Below are 16,020 nucleotides of genomic sequence, written 5' to 3'. Positions count from 1 at the left end.
TCTATGAGACGTCATCAGAGATATGACCAGCCCAAGGTGGGTGCCTCGTTAAAACCTAGTTAGGTAGCAAAAACCCATTGGAAAAAATGCTCCTAATCGTAGGGGAAAAGAGTACATTAAGATCAAGCAAGTATCTTCAAGATACTCCCCTTGAGTTTGACACAATTCCAAAGAGAAATAGCAATGTTATAACTAAGAAAGTTTACGCATACCAATTCCCATGAACAAGCTTCTGAAACGTCGTCTTCGGCAATGATTTGGTGAAGAGGTCGGCCAGATTGTCTTGTGAATGGGTTTGTGTGACTTCAATCTTCTGATGCTTTTGTTGTTGATGTGAAAAGAAGAAATTCGGCGTAATGTGCTTGGTGTTGTCTCCTTTGATATAACCCTTCTTGAGCTATTCGATGCAGGCTGTGTTGTCTTCAAAGATCGTCGTTGGGATATCAATGGTGGGATCAAGATCGCAGGAGCTTCGAATATGGCCCACTACTGTTCTCAACCAAAAGTATTCCCGAGTTGCTTCATGTAAGGCGATAATTTCAGCATGGTTAGACGAAGTGGCAACTAAGGTCTGTTTAGTTTAACCTGCAAGAGATTGTGGTGCCTCCAATGGTAAAGACATAACCCGTTTAAGAACGCGCCTTATGCGGATCAAATAAGTATCCTGTGTCGGCATAACCAACAAGGCGAGAATCGACTTGAGAAGCATAAGGTGTGGCATCACTCGAGGATCCATAAGGATAGAACAAGCCCAAAATTTAGTACCCTTAAGGTAACAGAAGATGTCTTTCACGCTAGTCCAGTGTCTGCGTGTTGGTGCATTACTGTATCTTGCCAAAAGATTAACAACGAAGGAGATGTTGAGTCTAGTGCATTGAGCTAAGTACAAAAAAGCAATTATCGCACTTAGATAAGGAACTTCAGGCTCCAAAATCTCTTCATCATCCTCCTTTGGACGGAAGGGATCTCGTTTTGCATCTAGTGATCGAACGACCACAGAAGTACTCGAAGGTTTTGTTTTATCCTCATTAAAGCGGCGTAACACCTTCTGGGTGTAGTTCGATTGATGTACTAGAATTCCATCTGAACAATGCTCTATCTCAACACCGAGACAATATCAAGTCTTACTTAGATCTTTCATCTCAAATTCAAACTTGAGTGCGCGACAGTTCTCGCGAGCTCTTCATGAGTTCAAATGAGATTCATGTCATCGACATATACTGCAACAATCACAAATCCAAAATGTGACTTCTTAATGAGTACACAAGGGCATAGTTTGTTGTTCACATATCCCTGACTAGTTAAATACTCACTTAGACGGTTATACCACATTCTTCCAGATTATTTCAAACCGTAAAGTGAACGCCTCAGCCTAATTGAGAGCCTGTTATGGGATTTGAACCAATCAATGTAAGCCCTTTGGGAACCTTTATATAAATTTTCGTATCAAGATCCCCATAGAGATACGCAGTTACTACGTCCATCAGCTGCATATCCAGTTTTTTTGGAAACTACCAAATTGATAAGGTAGGGAAAAGTAATCACATCGATAACGGGTGAATAAGTTTCATCATAGTCAATCCCGGGGTGTTGTGAGAAGCCTTGTGCAACAAGACGAGCTTTGTAACGCACAATTTCGTTCTTCTCATTACGCTTCTGAACGAAAACCTATTTGTAGCTAACAGGCTTCACATATGAAGAAGTAAGAGCTACAGGTCCAAACACTTTAGGTTTCGCAAACGAATCGAGTTCGACTTAGATTGCTTATTTCCAGTTTGACCAATTAGTTCTATGTCGACATTCATCAACGGAACATGGTTCAATGTCATCATCGCTTAACATGATCTCAGTAGCTACTGCAAATGCTAATGCATCATCAACAATCATCTCATTTCTACACCATACATAATCTAAGCTAGCATAATAGTCCAAAATCTCATGATTCTCGGAAGGAGGATCCGTCTCTTCAAGGACGCTTCCGTAATCCAGAATTTCCTCATAAGTTGGATAGAATGAGTAAGCGATAGTCGGATTCAGGCTTTTCAGGACCTTGTGTTGTGGGTTTCTTCTTCCGGGGGTATGAATCTTTGAACCAAGGGGTCTGCCAAGCTTTTGTGTAGGGGCAGATGATTGGCTAGCCGCTAATGTACGTGGATCACCAATATTGGCGTCCCAGGCCTCAAAGAAGGAAGTCCGTCATGCATTTGATACATCTATCTTTGTAGGCATATTCACAGCTGGAATATGTGATCTTGTCGCACGCGCTAGATCGGTGTAAGCATCTGGCATGCTCTGAGCTACGCTCTGGAGATCTAATATACGCTGCACTTCAGTTTCAGATTGACCGATGCGGGGATCTAAATGAGACAAAATGGGAGTCGTCCACGATAATTCGCGTCGTTCTTTAGGAACGTTGACGTTCTTATATCCCCCTAACTACGGGAAAACTATCTCATAGAAGTGACAATCCACGAAACGCGCGGTAAACAGATCGCTTGTCAAAGGTTCTAAGTAATGAATAATCGAAGGAGAATCATACCCGACATAGATTCTTATCCTTTGCTGAGGCCCCATGTTTATACGTAAGGGCGGCGAGATTGGCACATATACCACATAACAAAAAATGTGCAGATGCAATATGTCGGGTTCGTATCCAGTAATCCACTGAAGGGCACTAAATGGTTGTGTTGCAACAGGCCTCAGGCGGACCAACTTTGCTGCGTGGAATATTGCATGGCCCCAATTAACGATCGGGAGCTTGGTACGTATGACCAACAATTGAACAATCATTTGTAAGCGCTTAATGAAAGCCTCTGCCAGACCGTTCTGGGTGTGAACATGGGGTGATGTTCAACTTCAACCCCAACCGACATGCAATAGTCATAAAAATTTTTAGATGTGAATTCTCCAACATTATCCAATTGAATAGATTTGATCGGATAATCAGGGTGTGAACCTTGAGCTTGATAACATGAGCCAACATTTTGAAGAATGCAACGTTCCTTGTGGACAACAAGCACATGTGTAACCAACGTGTGGAAGCGTCAACCAAAACCATAAAATATCTAAATGGTCCGCATGGAGGGTGAATCGGTCCATAAATGTCCCTTTGAATATGTTGTAGAAAAATTGGAGGATTCGAATGAATCTTGTCATAAGAAGGCTTAGTAATAAGCTTTCCTATTGAACATGTTTGACATGCGATTCTTTGGATTGAACCTAAACTTCGGGTTAATGGATGCCCGTGTGAAGATTTGAGGATACGGTGCATCGTTATTCGTCCAGGATGTCCCAAACGATCATGCCAAAGTGTAATTCTGTGCGCAGTCCCAGTAGTAGGGCCGGCCACATAGTGGCATTCTATGGGGCGTATGGTCGTAGTACACAGACCACTAGGAATACACTCCATCTTCTCTGCAATACGCTTCTGGCCATATTCGTAGGAAATTATGCATATAAATTCAACTTTGTTTTTTACGTGGGTTTCAGCGTGGTAATTGTTATCTCTAATGTCCTTGAAACTTAACAACGTTTTTTTCGAAATGTGGAGAATAGAGTGCCTCAACAATGGTCAAGATTGAACCATTGAACACCATTATACATGCCTTACCGTATCCTTCTATCAAGTTGGATGGGCCTGAAAAGGTTGTCAGATGTGCATTCTTAGGTATGAAGTTAGTGAAATAGATGTGTTCACGCACAACTATGTGTGTGGTTGCCATATTTGCCAGACAACTAATTTTCTCACTAGTCATACCTAGAATGAAAAATTAATTTGAATCGGTCACATGCATAAAAGTTCATAAAAACAAATATCAATTCAAAATAATTTCATTTATTCAAGGATGGTAATGAATTAAAACTTAATATCCAAAAAATAACGAATCACCAACAAATAATCCAAAAATAAAGGAAAAATTGTTCAAAAATCAACCAAAAACAAGGGGGGGGGGTTCGGCCACTAGGTGGAATTTGGCGCCAATGTGCAATTTTAACTAACTAAAATTGTTTATGTCTAAGATTCTAATCTTCCATAGGGGTGGTATCCTCATGAAAGTCAAAAACCTTCATCTTTGTAGTCTCCGGGTCGTCAACTTGCTCAAAGTTTGATTCAAACTTCTTACGACGAGAATGATATTCATTTACAACCTTCTTGGGAGCTCGGTAAACACGAGACCAATAGTCATTTGAACCACAGCGATAACACATATCTGTGCCCATGGTTTCAGGTGCTTTACCCTTATTCTTGAAGTTTGGGGCCTTGAGAGCGAGGTTTGGGCTTTTTGGGCTTTGTTTCCTCCCTTGGATGGGCCTTGACTCTGTTGACCTTGGTGGGATGGCTTTTGGACACCCCTACCACGCCTCTTTTGGCGTTTTGGGCTTTGGTTTGTGCTATAATGTGCTTCAGGCACATCAGTTGCCCCAATAGGTCGAGCTTGATGATTCTTCATCAACAGCTGGTTTTGCTTTTCAGCGAGAAGTAAAAAAGAGATCAAATTTGAGAACTTAGTGAACTTCTGAGCTCTATATTATTGTTGTATGACAATATTATAAGCAGAGAAGGTCGAATATGTCTTCTCCAAGAGATCCTCTTCGGTCAAAGTTTCATTACAAAACTTGAGAAGTGATCGGATTGGACAAACTTCAGAATTATATTCATTCATAGACTTAAAGTCTTGGAAGCGTAAATGTTGCTAGTCATGTCTTGCTTCAGGCAAGAATATATCATTTTGGTGATCAAAACGATAGCCAAAGCGACCCATAGTGCACGTGGATCCTCCTTAGCAAGATATTCAGTTTGCAAAGTGTCATGGATATGTCTTCGGATGAAGATCATAACAGTGACTTTTTCAGCTTCGCCAACAGGGTTGTCTGTATCTTCTTCAATAGTGGGACGTAAGTTCTTGGCAGTGAGGTGGAGCTTCACATCTTGAATCCACTTGAGGTAGTTCCTTCCAGAGACCTCCAAAGCGGTGAAGTCAAGTTTGTTCAAATTTGACATGTTCCTATCACAAAATAGATGAACAAGATGTGGTTAGTGTAATGGAGAAAAATCAATCCATTCAAATAAGGGTAGAACATACAGGTTCTATTAGACATGTATTGGTTTAATGTTGCATGAAAAAACTTCGGGTTTTCATGGGTGATGTTTTTAAAAGAAAAGAAAACTTTAGGTTTTCAAACAAGGCATGTTTGTAAGAAACTTCAGGTTTCAAATTAATTATGAACTTCAGGTTTATATATTCCTGCAAGCAAACACAAATATGTACAGAAATATGCAACAATAATATGCAAGAAATAGATCTTGAGGTCTTATAATTATAAATTAATTATTTGGACTTTGGGCCAAATTAAAGTGTGGGTGAAAAAAATATAAAAACCCAAATTATTTAAAAATATTAAATAATCGAAGCTCGGGGCCCAAAAATATAGGCCAAAAACCCACGGGTGGGTTGAGCAATTTTTGATCCTTGTGTCCGAGGCCCAAAAAGTATAGGCTGGGGTGTCTCGGGTGGGCTGTAGGCTCACAGGGAAAGGGGAACAAACCGGCCCACATCAGGCGAGCCCAAAAGAAAAAAAAAAGGATTTCACACGGGCCGCTTTAGGTAAGCCCAAAATTTCCTTTTTTTTTTCATGGGTTGGAGAAAAACAATTGGGTTGGAAATTGTTATGGGTTGCAGCATGCAAGCCCAAATGGGGTTTTTGGTTTTAGATTGGTTTGAGACCAATCAAAGCCCAAAGGGCTGTGTTGTTGAACCAAAAGAGCAGCCCAGCGCGTGCTAGGTGTGCATTACCGGGGAGGAATGTTGGGATTAGTTAACGGTGCTGTGTCAAGAGGTGTTCCAAGGTCGGGCAAGCCATGGTTCGTAGAAGAACCAGGTGTTTGTCGACGGAGAAAAGATCTCGACGTCTGTGGAGAGAGAACTGAATGAATTCAATTGAATTCGAGCGAAAAAAAAAACCATGAAATTCTTCTAGAATTTCGAGAAATCGTTGGCAAGAACAATGAGGTTGTCTAAATTGCACGACTGCAGGTCGTGTTTTCGTTGAAAAAATCAACGTGGGAGACCTGGGCTTCAGGTCGTGTGTCGGGACGGTGGTGCATTAGATGCATCGTTTTGGTTCAAGGCTTGCGACCTGGGTTTTATATTTGGGTTGGGCTTGCCAAGCCGTCGTAGGCTGCTGGCCTGGTGCTGGTGGCTTGCACGGTATGGCCCATCGCCATAGATGGAGAAGTGCAGGGCGCGAGTTCAAAGAACCCTAGTTTTTCCAATTCCAATTTTTTTTTTAAATTCAATTCATACACAATTTTAATTTGATGCATATACATATATTTGATGCAATTCATGACAAATATCAAATTCACATAATTCAACAATTATGGATATAATGCATACATAATTTATGTAGAATCTAAAATTTGAAAAACATAAAGTTGGGTCATGCATTATGGTGATTGTTCATGTTATCAGGGCTACAAAAATATCGAGATAAAAACCATTGTTTTGAAAGAACCTGATTGCGTGATGATATGGATGAACTGGTTTGAAGCAGAAAAAATTCTTCAACGTCAGATTCCTAAGCGCAACGGTAGGATCGTGCTGATAACGTGTTGTGGTCTATTTTATCTGACAAGGAGAATGAGGGCCGACAACAAGAAGAAGAGAGAAAAAGATGTGTTTGTAGAATTGTAGGGGAATATGTGTTGTTATCCCTCATACATTGTGCCTTTATTTATAGTAGTAAAAGGAGATAAGATATTTCTTCTTCCCCAAGTAATACAAGTTGTAATAGGAAAGGATAACTAGAGTCAAATCTAATCTATGATTTACACAATCACACTTAAACTAGGAATGTTTACAACAAAAAAAATACTATTTGAATTTCTAAATAACTTTGTTTTAAAATTATTTATGCAGTACTGATAAACCCACTAAGGATAATATTGTTTGTCACTAAGCCATTTAATTATAAATAAATGATTGTTGTATTTTTAAGTAACAATTTTTGTTTTGTATTCCTTTGAACTCATTACCTCCTCCAATAAAGTATAGACTCAATGTCATTAGATCATACCAGATTTTTCAAGTAATGATTTTATATATAAACATGGAGATGATTATTTATATGAACTATCTCATTTTATGGTTGGTTATGCTATGTTCCTAGTTATATAATTTTGTTTTTACTTTTCTATTCTTTGTATTTCTTCCAAGTGTGGTAATAGTATAGGAGTCTAGGAGTTAGAAACATAGATTTTTTGTTTCTATTTTAATTTGGTTAGTTTATGTTTGATAAATATTTTTTCTCTACTATTTATGAATTGGGATTTTAAAACTTTGTAACGGCCTTTAACTATATATACTCAATTTTAATTGAGTGACGTCATTCACACACCCCTTTTCATTGAGCATCAAGAGGTCCAATCCACATCATGCCCATGTGAAGCAGTATGGGATCAAATCTTGTGCACCATTTTGTGTGTGACTTCTCTTTGCCCTCTATCATTTGTTGATACGTGTGTAAGTTTATGACGACAAAGTTAAACAGTGGTAAGTTTATTAAGATGTGTTAATCAATGATAGATGTCATAAAGATGTCACACACAAAACAGGTGCACAAGATTTGAACTCTAACATTACGTGTTTGACCTATGAGAAAGTTGGCATGTAGAGAATTTTACACTATATTTGGATGAGAGAAATAAACTTGAGATTTTGACAAAAATCAAAATGTATAAATTTAAATAGTGGTAAGTTTATTAAGACGTATCAATCAATGATAAAGGCTACAAAGATGTCACACGCAAAACGGATGCAGAAGATTTGAACTCTAGCACTAGGTGTTTGACTTCTGAGAAAGTTGGCATGCATTGAATTTTACACTATATTTGGATGAGAAATAAACTTGAGATTTTGACAAAAATTCGAATTTATAAATTTACTGAAATTGGATATAGTAAACACATGGGTGTAAAGAATAATTAGTCCTTGCTATATCTGATACTGTAGTGTTATAGTTGGGATAAGATTAGTTGGGCAAAAGGCCTAAATTCCAGGACCGAAAACCAAAAGTTAGGTAATGACCTTCTTTTTATCTTGTTTGTGTTGATATATATATTCATGTAATTAATAGCTAAACCGTTTTCAATTTTAGAGTTCTCGTATTCAGAATTTAAAACAAACAGTGTATCCCCCTAATATCGTTCCTAATTACTGTGAGTCGCAAAATGCGTGACTCGGTGGTTTCGTGAAATTCTTCAGTTTTTATGGATGGAAGACTACAATATTCCGTGATACTGTTTAGAAATTAAGCCAGCATATAATACAATAAGCCCCTAATCACACCTTAATTAGCTAATAAAGGGTTCTCAGACATGGAAAGTAGACATGCTACAATATTATGCTTTCTCTTTGCTGGTTTGTTACTGTTTTTTATATTCAACCAGACCTCAGATGGATCGATACCACTGTTTGCCTTCCAGTCTAGCCAATACTGTAAGCCCTCTACCCAGGTAATATCAACCATCTTTTTCTACTTTTGTTTTGTTGTTTTATTTTGCTTGATCTATAATTTTATGGTGATTAATATGTTCATATTAAATTTGAAGAGCAACACAAGAAATTATACAGATGCGCTTGAATCAGCTTTATCCGAGGCTTCCATGGCAGACAAGACTGTGATAATTGCAATTGTAAATAAGGCCTATGTAGAAGGAGATAAGCCAATGCTTGATTTGTTTTTAGATGGGTTCTGGCTTGGAGAAGACACAAGAGGCTTGATTCCTCACCTACTTCTTGTTGCGGTCGACCAAACATCTTTTGAACGTTGTAGGTTTCTCCACCTTCACTGATACAAACTCGAAGCAGATGATCACGCCAATTTTGAGTCTGAGAAACTCTATATGTCACAGGAATTTATTAAGATGATGTGGAGGAGAACTCTCTTCCTCAAAGATTTGCTCAAGTGGGGCTACAGTTTCGTATTCACAGTAAGCTTTCTCAACATAATTAATTTGCCTCTATCATCGTATTGTAAAAATTCAATTAGTATTATGTTTTAATTTAAATGATACCTTATTTTTGTGTTTATAGTTCTAAATTGGACTTATAATTAGCTTAAATATATATATCCAATTTCCAATTCCAGGACATAGATGTGATGTGGCTAAGGAATCCATTTCCAAGGCTAAATAGCTTCAATGAGAGCATGGATCTTCAAATCAGTGCTGATAAGTTCAATGGGGATCAATGGTCTGAATCCAACCCCATCAACACAGGCTTTTACATGGTCAGATCCAACAACCGAACAATTTCGTTATTCGAAAAGTGGTACGACAGGAAGAATAACTCCACCGGAATGAAAGAGCAGGATGTTTTAGACAGCATGATGCATGAAGGTGTTTTCAGAGAATTAGGCCTCAGTGTGAAATTTTTAGACACACTTTATTTCAGTGGCTTCTGTGAAGTCAGCAAGGACTTCAAAGCTGTCACGACGGTTCATGCCAATTGCTGCCGAACTATAAGCGCCAAGGTGGCTGATCTGACGGCGGTGATTCATGATTGGAAGAAGTTCGAGAGCTTATCGAATTCGAACCAGACATCGAGTTTGAAATGGACTAACCATGTGAACTGTGAGGATTCCTGGAAAGATTTCAATGTGACCTTGGGCTAGCTAGTTTTGATTGACTTCTAATAAAACATAGTTTAAGCTACTTAGCACTAGGTACGGTCCAGTGATTTTCCTCTTTACTTGTAAGTGAAAGGTCTTAGGTTCGATTCTCGCCGAACCATAGTATTGTTAGTCCGTTGTGAGGCAAAGCTCATCCCCCTCTTTTAGTGTAGATAATATCGTTTGTTAAAAAAAGCATAATTTAAGTAGGATTATATACCTTGTGTTTGATAAATTTTAGGCGACTCATGTGTTTTGTATTTATCTTCACAATAATATCGTTTTGGATTTTAAAATATACAACAGTTAATATATATCCCAACAATACGCCTAATATATGAATCACAAATATTGCTCTCTTGAACTCTTCAGTTTTTGTATGGATAGAGAGATTTTTTTTCAAAATAATTTTTTCTAAAACATCTTTTTCTGTTTTATCTAATAATTATTGTGTTAATTTGATACGCGTAACCAATACTGCATTGGATACAGGATACGGCACTAGATTGACGTGTCCGTATGGATTGGGTCTCCTTCACCTCAAGTAGCTCGTCCAATTGTGATTTCGAGTGCTTCCTTATGCTCCTATGGTTTATTTGGAGGGCAAGGAATGAGCTTCTGTGGAATGGTAAGTATGAAGGCCCTAACTTGGTTGTTTGCCGCTCTATCAGCCGGTGGCAGGAGTCCAAACCTCCCACCGGTTTTCCAAAAATTATTAATGTCGATGGGGCTTTCTTAATTAAAGACCCACCACTTTCCTTCATCCCTCCGTTTTCAGCACACCATCATTAGGACTAAAGATTTAATTGTGCACTCTAAACTTTTTATATTTAGAAAGAAACATACTCTTATAAAGAGTGCATGATTAGATTTTTAGAGTGACAATAATAGTTATCTTAATTAATTTATTTTAATCTTCTATAATATAAACGACATATATAGCATCGCAGGCTATTCTAACGTTCCTTTGACGGAATGAGAAATAGTGAGAGATGAAGTATACTTCTAGAGAATTAAGTGTGAGGAAAAAGAATTTTAAAAGAGATATTAGATGGCATTCGAGTTTTAAGAGTGTTGCGATAAATATATCAATCATAAAACCATAATTATCCATGTTCTTTCTCAAATTAAGCTGTAGCTTCCATAGATAGTGGTGTTTTTGTTTAGTTAACACAAAGGGTGGATATGAAATCCCAGCAAACATGAACCCCAAAATGACATCCAAACTATCCGAAAAGTTCTCCAAGTCTCACATATTTTGGGTAATAACCCCTCTAATAATGCACTTTACCTTAAAGCACCTAATGCTTTGTGGACTATAAAATCAAAACCTTCTACTCACCATTTTAATCAATAGCACCCCAAAAAATAAAATGGCCGGAAAAAACACATGCATGGGCGTCCATGCAGCTCTAATTATGACAATTCTCCTCACCGCCACCGTTGCCACGGCGGACGACAATACACCGATACCATCCGACCATTCCCAAATCAACACATGGTTCGATAACAATGCGAAGCCATACACAGAACGGCAGAGCACGCTTGACCCTGCCGTTGTGACGGCCGAGGCTGGTCAAACAGTCATCAAGGTCATGCAAGATGGAAAAGGAGACTTCAAGACCGTCACTGACGCTATTAATAGCATTCCGGCCGGGAACACGAAACGTGTCATTGTGCATGTTGGCGGAGGAGAGTACAACGAAAAAATTATGATTCCACGAAATAAACCATTTGTCACTTTATATGGTTCTCCATCAAATATGCCAAATTTGACATTTGATGGCACGGCCCAGAAGTATGGAACTGTAAACAGTGCTACAGTGATTGCAGAATCTGACTACTTTGTTGCCGCTAACCTTCTTATTAAAGTACTAACTAGATCATATCACGTGATATTACCGTCACACAATTATTTTTCATTAACATTCTCTTGGTGGATTGGTTTGTGTAGAACTCTTCGCCAAGGCCAGATGGGAAAAGAGTGGGAGCGCAGGCGGTGGCATTGAGGGTGTCGGGCAACAATTCAGCCTTGTACAATTGCAAGTTGGTTGGATTTCAGGACACCCTTTGTGATGACAGGGGCAATCATTTGTTCAAGGACTGCTACATTGAAGGCACTGTGGATTTCATTTGGGGAAGTGGAAAGTCTCTCTATTTGGTAATGTCTCCCTATCTAACACTATAATTCCCAAATAAAGCCGGTGATTTTAATGGACGAGTCTCACCGTAACGGTGTATTTTACGTACATGTTGTGAGAAAAAAAAAAAGTTAAATATGGTTGACTCATACAATTATCTTTTTCTTTGTAAAAAAAAAATAGAAAACTTCATTTTAATCCTGGCAAAGATGATTTTTTGATTAAAACCATGAGTAAGATCAAAATCTAATTTTAGTCTCTTGATACATTAATAACCTCATTTATTAATTATATTTTGATTTTTTAATTATTTATCTTTTTCTTTCTAATTTTTAATGTATTAATGTTATTTCATTATAATTTTTATTTTCATTTCATTTATCGTAATATATTTTGTTGTGAACATTTAGATAAACTAATTTTTGTTATACAATTTATTTTGATGTACTTTATCTTCTTTATTTAGGTATATTAAATTCATTATAATACATTTCGGTGCATACATTTAGGTACACACATTTTGGTACATACATTTCGATACAAACATTTAGGTACATTAATTCAATATAATACATTTTCGGTACTAACATTTCAGTGCATACATTTCGGTACATACATTTAGGTACATTAATATTATGTTAATACGTTTCGGTGCATATATTTAGGTACATACATTTTGGTACTAACATTTAAATATATTAGTTTAATATAATATATTTCGGTACTAACATTTAGGTACATTAATTGAGTCTTTCAAGTTTGAAGAATGTTAAATAAAATTAATAAATTAAAAAACTCTTTTTTGGTCAAAAAATAAATTAAAATTTGTGTATTAATAAATTTAAATATTTAATGGGAGACATTAAATAAAATGCACATTAATTATTTTGAATTAAGGGCACATTAGGGACTAAAATCAATATTTAATCTAACACCAAGATTTTTTTAAATTTTAATCTTCTTGAGGGATTAAAGTTCAAAAACCCCTAAAAAAATTATGTATGAATTCAGGTCATATATAGGAACGACATTAGTGAAGTGGGTTGTGCGAGTCTCACCATATAAACATTGGATTCCAAGATTGTTCCCCTTCCCCCTTTCAAAACATAATTTGGGTGGATTAACAAGAATATATATATAGTTAATCTTTTTGTTTGTCGATATAAGTCATATTGGTTTTGAACTCTTGATGGTTGGTGACTAATAATGTAACATATAATTAATGGGTGCAGAACACCGAGTTGCATGTGCTGGGAGATACTGGAATAACAGTGATAACAGCACAAGCAAGGGACTCAGCTTCGGAGGACACTGGATACTCATTTGTTCACTGCAACATAACTGGGATAGGCAGTGGCACATATTTGGGTAGGGCTTGGAGAGTTAGACCTCAGGTGGTGTATGCTTACACCAGCATGACCGAGGTAGTTAACCCTGCCGGTTGGAGCAACGATAACCACCCCGAACGTGACAAGTAAGCAGATTACGTTAATTAGTACATGATTAAGCATTTTCATATAATTGGTTTCGAGAGTTAATAATATAATTTGAAATTGCAGCACTGTGTCCTACGGAGAGTACAAGTGCATTGGTCAAGGTTCAAGTATATATAATAAGAGAAATTTGAGCAAAGAACTAACAGACGAACAAGTCAAGCCTTTCATTAGCCTTGGATATATTCAGGGTTCCAAATGGCTGCTTCCTCCTCCAAATCCAAAAGTGTAGTTATATATATATATATATATATATATATACATATATACACATAGTACGTGTGTTTATGCATTCAGTGGCGAAACCAGGAATTGTCGTGGGAAGGGGTGAAAAGGGGTACTGTTGACCAACACCGTAGAACGATTTCTCAGTCGTTGCGGTAGGCAACTGCTTAGTGCCTAGATGAGATCTAAGCAGTGCTGGACATGGATTTTTGAAATAATGGCCAAACCGCCAGCTGAATATTTTTGTTCACAAAATTATATACAAAGTCTATTTCAATTGCATTAATCGTATATATAAATCAAAATATAAGAACAAAAAATAGAATTAAAAATAGGGCGAAGTGTCGATTTAGTCTTTGAACTATCTCAGTTAAAATTAGGTTCTTAAATTATTTTTTCGGTAAAATTAGTTCCTAAATTCATGAAAATTTGCTAATTTCATCCCTATTATTATATTCAAAGCAATTTTCCGTCAACTTAAGTCACTTGACACACTTTAGAGTGTAATACCATCAATTTTTCGCCTATAAGCCCTTAACATTTCATATAGGTTGCGAATCTAATGTTTAATTTACCATCCAAAGTTAACTCTATACATTATTTCTTTATGAAAAATTACCAATCTACCCTCCAATGAGTATCACATGCAAACAATATGACTTAAATTGACGGAAAATTGAATATAGTAGCATTGAATCTAATATTAGGGATGTAATTGGCAAATTTTTATAGTTTAAGGATTGTTTTTTCTGAAAAATAGTTTAGGGACCTAATTTTCACTTAGATGATAATTCAGAGGCTAAATTGGCCTTAAAAATAATTAAACACTTATTTTATTGGAAACTGTTATTAGCACTCCAAAAATCTTATTTTATAGTTTTCACAAGTGTATTTTTCTTTCTAATTACAGAAAATTTGAAGTGCAAAATGAGATTTTGAGAGTACCAATTTCCATTTTATTCTTTAACCTAATTCAACATCAGTTGCATCTTTCCAATTCAAATTTGTTTGAGGCTAATGAAAAAACATTAGCCCATGCCTACAACTCTACAAGGTATGACCAGCCCAATACAAGAAATCCAAAAGCACAAACTACATTGTGCCATGGATTTCCTCTTCCAGGGGTGTGAATCCTTTGAACCAAGAGGTTTGCCACGCTTTTATGTAGGGGCATATGATTGGCTAGCCGCTAATGTACGTGGATCACCAAGATTAGTGTCCTAGGCCTCCAGGAGGGAAGTCCGTCGTACATTTGGTACATCCATCTTTGCAGGCGTATTCGCAGCTAGAATATGTGATCTTGTCACGCGCTAGATCGGTGAAAGCAACTGGCATGCTCTGAGCTATGCTCTGGAGATCTAATATGCGCTGCACTTCAGTTTTAGACTAAGCGGTGTGGGGATCTAAATGAGACAAAGTGGGGGTTCTCCACGATAATTCGCGTCATTCTTTAGAAACGTTGGCATTTTTATCTCCCCCTAACGACATGAAGACTGTCTTATATAAGTGACAATCCGCGAAACGGCGGTAAATAGATCACCTGTCAAAAAGTAACAAATAATCGAAGGAGAATCATATCCGACATAGATTCCCATCCTTCGCTAAGGCCCTATATTTGTACGTAAAGGCGTTTAGATCGGCACATATATCGCATAACAAAAAACGTGTAGATGCAATATGTCGGGTTCGTATCTGTGAACCAACTGAAGGGCACTAAATGGTTGTGTCACAACAAGCCTCAGGTGGACCAACTTTGCTGCATGCAATATTGCATGGCCCCAAGCAGTGATCAAGAGCTTGGTATGTAGTAAGCGCTTAATGAAAGCCTCTGCTAGGCCGTTCTTGGTGTGAACAGGGGGTACGAGATGTTCAACTTTGTTTGTACCATACTTGACCAATCCCGAAACTACTGAGCATCGGTCAACGTTATACCGTCAAGGACCCAGAAGCGTTTCCCTCAAACCAGAAGGCTAATCACAATGCGACACGTGTTGACATCAGAAGCCAATCACAGCATGACAAGTGTCAACATTAGAAGCCAATCACAACACGACACGTGTCAATGTCAAAACAAAGCTAGAAACTCTTCTATAAAAGGAGATCATTCTCCCACAATATTTCCTAATGTCATTTGTACTAAATCATTCACTTGTACTCACTAAAAGAGAGCTTGAACCTATGTACTTGTGTAAACCCTTCAAAATTAATGAGAACTCCTCTACTCTGTGGACGTAACCAATCTGGGTGAACCACGTACATCTTGTGTTTGCTTCCCTGTCTCTATCGATTTACATACTTATCCACACTAGTGACCGGAGCAATCTAGCGAAGGTCACAAACTTGACACTTTCTCTTATACCAAGGTCCTCACTGATTTTGTGCATAAACATTTGGCGCCGTCTATGGGAAACAACACTTATTCCCACTCTTTTCAGCTTTGCCAAGCTGGTTTCCACCATGCGTACACTCTCTTTTGACCAGACATCCTT

General features: G+C 37.6%; 1 protein-coding gene and 1 pseudogene across 1 annotated transcript; both read left to right on the top strand.

The window, feature by feature from the left end:
• The first annotated feature begins 8,164 nt into the window (after window positions 1-8,164).
• Window positions 8,165-9,887, top strand: LOC103440056 (uncharacterized protein At1g28695-like; annotated as a pseudogene).
• A 1,124-nt stretch (window positions 9,888-11,011) lies between these two features.
• LOC103440057 (putative pectinesterase 63) lies at window positions 11,012-13,573 on the top strand. The gene is made up of 4 exons (XM_029106000.2): window positions 11,012-11,543; window positions 11,627-11,833; window positions 13,046-13,287; window positions 13,373-13,573. Exons 1-4 carry the CDS (start codon window positions 11,046-11,048, stop codon window positions 13,536-13,538), a joined length of 1,113 nt encoding a protein of 370 aa, XP_028961833.1. The 5' UTR covers window positions 11,012-11,045; the 3' UTR covers window positions 13,539-13,573.
• Window positions 13,574-16,020: the final 2,447 nt, after the last annotated feature.

Source organism: Malus domestica, chromosome 07 (assembly GCF_042453785.1).
Source record: "Malus domestica chromosome 07, GDT2T_hap1".
Classification (NCBI taxonomy): Eukaryota; Viridiplantae; Streptophyta; class Magnoliopsida; order Rosales; family Rosaceae; genus Malus; species Malus domestica.
This window is presented reverse-complemented; position numbering and strand designations above follow the sequence as displayed.

Bases quoted from the DNA above. Each gene is read 5' to 3' on its own strand.
- LOC103440057 (XM_029106000.2), top strand. From the start codon at position 11,046: ATGGCCGGAAAAAACACATGCATGGGCGTCCATGCAGCTCTAATTATG. The intron at 11,544-11,626 runs GTACTAACTAGA...TGGTTTGTGTAG, and splicing joins CCGCTAACCTTCTTATTAAA to AACTCTTCGCCAAGGCCAGA. The intron at 13,288-13,372 runs GTAAGCAGATTA...TTGAAATTGCAG, and splicing joins AACCACCCCGAACGTGACAA to CACTGTGTCCTACGGAGAGT.